The sequence below is a fragment of the Coturnix japonica genome, unplaced genomic scaffold (genome assembly GCF_001577835.2).
Source record: "Coturnix japonica isolate 7356 unplaced genomic scaffold, Coturnix japonica 2.1 chrUnrandom461, whole genome shotgun sequence".
Lineage (NCBI taxonomy): Eukaryota > Metazoa > Chordata > Aves > Galliformes > Phasianidae > Coturnix > Coturnix japonica.
The window spans coordinates 123,206-131,415 of NW_015439874.1; the positions used below are offsets into that span (position 1 = coordinate 123,206).

General features: G+C 53.7%; 2 protein-coding genes across 4 annotated transcripts in view; both read left to right on the forward strand.

Moving 5' to 3' along the window:
- The window catches only part of LPAR2 (lysophosphatidic acid receptor 2), a 6,301-nt gene extending 1,213 nt beyond the window's left edge, over positions 1 to 5,088 (forward strand). The window contains exons 2-4 of one of the 3 annotated variants that reach the window (XM_015850470.2): positions 916 to 1,090; positions 3,013 to 3,755; positions 4,615 to 5,088. In XM_015850470.2, coding sequence (XP_015705956.1) covers positions 1,044 to 1,090; positions 3,013 to 3,755; positions 4,615 to 4,916 — 1,092 coding nt within the window. In that variant the 5' untranslated portion in view covers positions 916 to 1,043 and the 3' untranslated portion in view covers positions 4,917 to 5,088. Of the gene's footprint in view, positions 1 to 207; positions 359 to 915; positions 1,091 to 3,012; positions 3,756 to 4,614 lie in introns of those variants that run through there. The other 2 variants (XM_015850471.2, XM_015850473.2) reach the window with 2 other exon arrangements.
- Positions 5,089 to 6,670: 1,582 nt separating this feature from the next.
- Positions 6,671 to 8,210, forward strand: part of PBX4 (PBX homeobox 4) — an 11,998-nt gene continuing 10,458 nt past the window's right edge. The window contains exon 1 of the mRNA XM_015850474.2: positions 6,671 to 6,975. Coding sequence (XP_015705960.1) covers positions 6,743 to 6,975 — 233 coding nt within the window. The 5' untranslated portion in view covers positions 6,671 to 6,742. The remainder of the gene's footprint in view (positions 6,976 to 8,210) is intronic.

Sequence of the window (8,210 nt, forward strand, 5' to 3'; positions counted from 1 at the left end):
TCATTTCACCCCCTCCCCCCCCAGCTCAGTGTCACATTGATTCAATTCACTGTTGGCTCCCAAGTTTGGGAGGAGGAGTTGGGCTCATTGATCCCAATGGGTTCCTTTAGGTTCGGGGATAATCCTTTAAGGATCTACCTTGGTAACCTTAAGGTTTCTTGAATGGAAGAGTGGGGTGGGGGGTTGGTGGGGGGGTCGTAGTGACCCCACACACACACACACTGTATCAGGTGGGTCCCTGTGGTTGTGGGGAGGAAGAGCTTTCAATGGCCCCCAGAAAATATATGGCAGTAGGGTTGGATGGCAAATAGACTGAATGGGGTTGGATGGGACTTAAAACTGCTTCATGCCTACATGGGTATGTATATATGTACCCCTCTACCCTCTCTCCCAGTATATATGTACCTCTCTCCCAGTATATATGTACCTCTCTCCCAGTATATATGTACCCCTTTCCCAGTATATATGTGCCTTTCTCCCCCCTTTGCCATTATATACATACCCCTCTCCCCCCTTTCCCAGTATATACGTACCCCCCTCCCCACTTTTCCCAGTATATATGTACCCTTCTCCCCCCTTTCCCAGTATATATGTACTCCTCTCCCAGTATATATGTGCCTTTCTCCCCCCTTTCCCATTATATACATACCCCTCTCCCCCCTTTCCCAGTATATATGTGCCTCTCTCCCAGTATATACGTACCCCTCTCCCCTTTCCCAGTATATACATACCCCTCTCTCCCCTTCTCCCAGTATATATGTGCCTCTCTCCCCCCTTTCCCAGTATATATGTACTCCTCTCCCAGTATATATGTCCCTCTCTCCCCCCTTTCCCATTATATATATACCCCTTTCCCAGTATATATGTCCCTCTCTCCCAGTATATATGTCCCTCTCTCTCCCCTTTTCCCAGCAGAGATCAAAAGTTCAGCCCAGTGCCAGACCTGACTGCGTTGTTTGCCCAATGCTGTGCTGGGTGCGGGCGATAACGAGCCTGATTAATGACCTCACCTCCCTGCTGCTAACGAGTTGGGCTGTCCGGGAATGCAGTGTGTGCTGCCAGGGGAGCAGAGGACGGAGCTGTTGGGACTGTAGGAGGCTGAGCTGCTTTAAGGGGGGGTTTAAAGTGCTGGGTGGGGTGGGATAGGAGGGTCCTGACGGGTCAACATGGGAGGGGTTGGGTTCAAAGGGTCCTTACAGGTCAACTGGGGAATGGTTGTGTTGGAAGGGTCCTTACAGGTCAACTGGGGAATGATTGTGTTGGAAGGGTCCTTACAGGTCAACTGGGGAATGATTGGGATGGGGTGGAAGGGTCCTTACAGGTCCACTGGGGAATGATTGTGTTGGAAGGGTCCTTACAGGTCCACTGGGGAATGATTGGGATGGGGTGGAAGGGTCCTTACAGGTCCACTGGGGAATGATTGTGTTGGAAGGGTCCTTACAGGTCCACTGGGGAACAGTTGGGGTGGGGTGGAAGGGTCCTTACAGGTCAACTGGGGAATGATTGTGTTGGAAGGGTCCTTACAGGTCAACTGGGGAATGGTTAGGGTGGGGTGGAAGGGTCCTTACAGGTCAACCAGGGAATGATTGTGTTGGAAGGGTCCTTACAGGTCCACTGGGGAATGATTGGGGTGGGGTGGAAGGGTCCTTGCAGGTCAGTTGAGGAATGGTTGGGTTGGAAGGGTCCTTACAGGTCAACTGGGGAACAGTTGGGGTGGGGTGGAAGGGTCCTTACAGGTCAACCAGGGAATGATTGTGTTGGAAGGGTCCTTACAGGTCAACTGGGGAATGATTGTGTTGGAAGGGTCCTTACAGGTCAACTGGGGAATGATTGTGTTGGAAGGGTCCTTACAGTTCTACCGGGGAATGATTGTGTTGGAAGGGTCCTTACAGGTCAACTGGGGAATGGTTGTGTTGGAAGGGTCCTTACAGGTCAACTGGGGAATGGTTGTGTTGGAAGGGTCCTTACAGGTCAACTGGGGAATTACTGTGTTGGAAGGGTCCTTATAGGTCAACTGGGGAATGGTTGGGATGGGGTGGAAGGGTCCTTGCAGGTCAGTTGAGGAATGATTGTGTTGGAAGGGTCCTTACAGGTCAACTGGGGAACGGTTGGGGTGGGGTGGAAGGGTCCTTGCAGGTCAGTTGAGGAATGGTTGAGTTGAAGGGGTCCTTGCAGGTCAAACAGGGAGTGGATGAGGTGGGGTGGAAGGATCCTGACAGATCAGTTGAGGAATGGTTGGGTTGGAAGGGTCCTTCCAGGTCAACTAAGGAACCAGGGAATGGTTGGGGTGGAGGAATCCTTCCAGGTTAACCAGGGAGATCGTGGGTTGACCAATGGAGGTGTGGGGTGTTGGAAGTGACTTTGTGGTTCTGTGAGGTTCCGTGGATCCATAATTCTCTGTGGTTCTATGAGGTTCTGTGTTTCCATGACCGTGAGATGCAGCTCCACATATTGAGCTGTAGGGACACTCTGTGCTGCTGATGGATTCCTCCTTATGGGGCTCCCTATGGGGGTCTTTGTGGAGTACGTTGCTCTATCCCTCCCTTTCAGGACCTGCCCAACTCATCCCATGGTTCCATGACCTTTAAGAACCCTTCCAACCCAAGCCATTCCATGTTTCTGTGACCTTTCAGGACCCTTCTAACCCATTCCATAGTTCTGTGGTCTTTCAGGACCCCTCCAACCCAACCATTCAATGTTTTTATGATCATAAAGGACCGTTCCAACCCAATCTATATTCCTATGATCTTTAGGGACCCTCCCAACCCATTCTATGGTTCTATGATGTTTTTTAAGGTCCCTTCCAACCTACTCTAAAGTTCTTTGACCTTTAAGGACCTTCCCAAACCATTCCATGATTCTACAGCCTTCCAGGACCCCTCCAACCCAATCTATTGACATTCCCATGACCTCCCACAACCCAACCCCATTCAATCCCTCTTCCCACCCCCCAACTAATCCATCCCCATGCCAGCCCCCCATCTCACCACCTTCTCCCCCCCCCCTTTCCAGGCCGGTGGCCATGAAGCACTGTTTCTACAATGAGTCGGTGGGTTTCTTCTATAACAACAGCCGGAAGGAGCTCACCACCTACTGGAGGACCAAAGACGTCCTGGTGGTGGCCCTGGGTCTCACCGTCAGCCTTATCGTCCTCCTCACCAACCTCTTGGTCATCGCCGCCATCATTATCAACCGCCGCTTCCATTACCCCATTTATTACCTCCTGGGTAACCTGGCAGCTGCCGACCTCTTTGCTGGCATTGCTTACATGTTCCTCATGTTCCACACGGGGCCGAGGACGGCCGAGCTCTCCTTGAAGACCTGGTTCATCCGGCAGAGCCTCTTGGACACCAGTTTGACCGCTTCGGTGGTCAACCTCTTGGCCATCGCGGTGGAGAGGCACCAGACGGTGCTGACCATGCAGCTGCACAGCAAGATGTCCAACCAACGCGTCATGATCTTGATCTTCTGCATCTGGGCCACGGCTCTGCTGCTGGGCTTGATCCCATCCTACGGTTGGCATTGCCTGTGTGCTTTGGAGGAGTGTTCCAGCATGGCTCCGCTCTACAGCCGCAGCTACTTGACCTTCTGGGCCATCTCCAACCTCCTGGTCTTCCTCCTCATGGCGGTGGTCTACGCTCACATCTTCATCTACGTCAAGAGGAAGATGGGGCGGATGTCGGCGCACACCTCTTTCCATCCACGCTATAGGGAGACCGTGGTCGGCCTTGTCAAGACCGTCACCATCATCCTCGGTGAGTTGGGGGTCAGTGATGTTCCCTATGGGGTTGTGGGGCTGTTCTGGCACTTCCTCCTTTCCCTTAGAGGCTGTGGGGGTCACTACAGTGTTCTCTTGGGGGTTGGGGGGGTCACTGCAGCCTTCCCTTGGAGGTTGTGGGGTCACCACAGCGCTCCCTCTGTGCCCCAGGGCTTGGGGGGCACTACAGAGTTCCTTTTGGGGGTTGGGGGGCACTACAGCCTTCTCTCCTTCCCTCCAGGAGTTATGGGGCCACTACAGAGCTCCCTCCATCCTCCCAGGGTTTTTGGGGTAACTATAGTGTTTCCCTTTGGGGTTGTAGGGTCACTACATCACCCCCCCCAATACCACAGGGGTTATGGGGTCACAAGAGCATTTCCTTAGGGGTTGGGGGGTCACTACATCCCTCCATCCCCTATGGGTTGTGTGGAGGAGATCTGCTGAGGGGCGAACCCACAGATCTATGGGGTGGGAGGGGATCTAAGGAAGACGTTTTCCCCCATTTCCTGCTTTTCCCCCACCTTAAAACACCCCAATTCCACCCCATATCCCTACAGAGAGTGGGGCAGGAAGCCATATCTTCCCCATTTCACTTTACCCCCACAATAAAACACAGCAATCCCATTGAACAACCCTATTGGGAGTAGCTGGGTTTCCCCATTTCACCCCTTCCCCCCACCCTAAGACACCATAATCCCACAATCTCCCCTATGGGGAATGCATGGATGAATCCTGACGCTGTCCTTTCCCCATTCATCTCTTATCCCCAATCCAACCAACCCAACACCCCCATTTTAAGCCCTAGGAATGGGGTAGGAACCCCCCTTTCCTCTAACAGAGGGTCCATCTCTTTGCAGGTGCCTTCCTGATCTGTTGGACCCCCGGGCAGGTTGTGCTGCTATTGGATGGGTTGGGTTGTAAGAGCTGCAACGTTTTGGCCGTGGAGAAATACGTCCTTCTATTGGCCGAGATCAACTCATTAATCAACGCCATCGTTTATTCCTATCGGGACAACGAGATGAGGAACACTTTCCGAAGGATCTTATGCTCCATTTGTTATAGGAACCCCAAATATACCCCGACGGCTGTGAAACCCAATGGGGCCGACCGTGGGGGGTTGTCACTGAATGGGCATTTCACAGTGGATTCCTCCATTTGAGCTCATTTTCTGACCATGGGAACAGAGGGGAGTCCCTCCTGTGGGAGACATTGCACTGTGGGGTGAGGATCCCCCATAAACCCCCCCCTTCAAAGGATGCTTTTATAAGGGACCACAGCGCGGTTTGTTAATTAGTGTGCTTAATTAAAGGCTGTTTCTAAAGCTGTGTTGATTTCTATGGGTGAGCTGCACCTGTCTGTGTTATATTTGGGGGGAGAGAGGGGCTACATTCACAACTCCTGTGCCCATTCATAAGTGTGGAGTGAGTACTCCGCAATGAAGCCATCTGCCATTCACAACTCCAGTGCCCATTCATAAATACAGAGTGAGAACTCCTCAATGATGCCATGTGCCACTGGCTATTCCAGTGCCCATTCATAAATGAGTAGTGAGCTCTACTCAGTGATGCCACACACCATTCACAACTCCAGTCCCCATTCATAAACATGGAGTACATGGAATGAGTACTCCTCAATGATGCCACGCACTATTCACAACTCCAGTGCCCATTCATAAATATGGAGTGAGTACTCCTCAATGATGCCATGTGCCATTGGCTATGTCAATGCCCATTCATAAATACGGAGTGAGAACTCCTCAATGATGCCATCTGCCATTCACAACTCCAGTGCCCATTCATAAATATGGAGTGAGTACTCCTCAATGATGCCATGTGCCATTGGCTATGGGAGGATGGAGGGATGGATGGAGGGAGGATGAAGGGATGATGGAGGGATGGAGGGATGATGGAGGGATGGATGGAGGGATGATGGAAGGAGGATGGAGGGATGGATGGAGGGATGATGGAGGGATGATGGAGGAATGGGTGGAGGGATGAAGGGATGGATGTCCATTGGGTCCCACATTCAGACCCTTCACCCCCATTTCTATGATCTCGTGGTTCTAAGGATGATCTTTAAGGACTCTTCCACCCCAACCCCTCCCTGGTTGACCTGTAAGGACCCTTCTACCCCTGGATCCCTTCTCAGGCCTCTGATCTCTCATTAATCCCATGGCCCCTTATCAATACCTTGATCCCTTATCAACCCTCTGATCCCTTATCAATCCTCTGACCCCTTATCAATGCATTGATCCCTTATCAGTTCTCTGACCCCTTATCAGTTCCTTGATCCCTTATCAACCCTCTGATCCCTTATCAGTTCCTTGATCCCCTATCAGTCCTCTGATCCCTTATCAATCTTTTGCCCCCTTATCAATCTGTTCACCCCTTTATCAATCCCTTGATCCTTTATCAAACCCCTTGATCTCTTATCAATCCCTCCCCACCCCTTATCAATCCTTTGGCCCCCTTATCAGTCCTCTGGCCCCTTATGAACCTCTCGCCTCCCCCAGATCAATCCATTGATCTCCTATCAACCCCTTATCATTCATTCACATGGGGTCCGTTCCATCCCGACCCTTTAAATCTCCAAACCGCGTTGGCGATGCAAAAGTTCCCTCCCTCCGTACCTCGCAGAACCCCTTAAAGTCCCCCACCATCAGACCCCCCCAAATATGACGTCATGCGGTGGGCGTGGCTAATAGATGTGGGCGTGGCATACACCGTGACGTCATTCGATGGGCGTGACCAACAAGTATGGGCGTGGCCTGCATCATGACGTAATTCAATGGGCGTGGCCAAACCAGATGTGGGCGTGGCCTGCGATAATGGGCGTGTGCATGAAGTGGGCGTGGCCAGCAAGATGTGGGCGTGGCTTATTATAATGGGAGTGGTCATAAGTGGGCGTGGCCTGAAGAGCCGGTGGGCGTGGCCTCGTCCCGTTGTGGGCGTGGCTTCGCGGCCCCGTTGTCTCCGCTCCCCCATCATGGAGGACCCGTCTCGTTTAATGGCACCGCACGGAACCGGGGTGACCCTCCAAGGGGGGGGGGGTCTCCCACCGGTGGTGGCTCCCAACCCCCCCCCTACGGCGACACCGAGTGATCCCAGCTCCGTGGTCACCCCGGGCCCACCACCACCAGCTCCCGCTCACGATACGGGTGACGTTCTGCAGCAGATTATGGCCATCACCGATCAGAGCTTGGATGAGGCCCAGGCGAGGTAATGGGGGGACGGTTCTGACCCATAGAAACACATATACGACTCCATGACCCCATATCGCCCGGGGGGGGGGGGGGGTCTATGGGGATGGACCCCCATATCCCCCCCATCCCCTCCCCCATCACTCTGGGCCGTGCTACAGCGATGGGACCCCGCCGTTATGGGGATATGGGGGTGGTTCGGTGCCGGTTCTGACCTATAGAAACAGCTGAGGGGGGGGCTATGGGGATGGACCCACATATCCTCCCCCCATCCCCTCCCCCATCACTCTGGGCCGTGCTGCAGCAATGGGACCCCGCCGTTATGGGGATATGGGGCAGTTCGGTGCCGGTTCTGACCTATAGAAACAGCTGAGGGGTGTGTGTGTGGGGGGCTGTGGGGATGGACCCCCACATCCCCCCCCATCCCCCCCCATCCCCACCCCCATCACTCTGGGCTGTGCTACAGCGATGGGGCCCCGTTGTTATTGGGATATGGGGGCGGTTCGGTGCCGGTTCTGCCCTATAGAAACAGCTGAGGGGTGTGGGGGTCTATGGGGATGGACCCACATATCCCCCCCCCATCCCCTCCCCCATCACTCTGGGCTGATGGGACCCCGCCGTTATGGGGATATGGGGCGGTTCGGTGCCGGTTCTGACCTATAGGAACAGCTGGGAGGGGGGGCTGTGGGGATGGACCCCCATATCCCCCCCCCATCCCCACCCCCATCACTCTGGGCCGTGCTACAGCGATGGGACCCCGTTGTTATTGGGATATGGGGGCGGTTCGGTGCCGGTTCTGACCTATAGAAACAGCTGAGGGGTGGGGGGGTCTATGGGGATGGACCCACATATCCCCCCCCATCCCCACCCCCATCACTCTGAGCCGAGTTACAGCGATGGGACCCTGCCATTATGGGGATATGGGGGCGGTTCGGTGCCGGTTCGGTGCCGGTTCCATGCTCCTGCAGCCTCATGTCGTGACTCAGCTGTGTGACTGTCCCGATAGGGGGCTGTGGGGTGAGTCCTATATGGTTTTCAGCTGTGTTCCATATAGGTTCTGTCTGTGTCCTATATGGGTTCAGGATATGCCCTGTATGGTTTCCAGCTATGTCCCATATGGTTTCCAGCTGTGTTCTGGGTTGGTTCTGTCTGTGTTCTATATAGGTTCTGGCTGTGTCCTATATGGTTTCCAACTATGTTCTATATGATTTCCAGCTGTGTTCCTGGTTGGTTCTGTCTGTGTCCTATATGGGT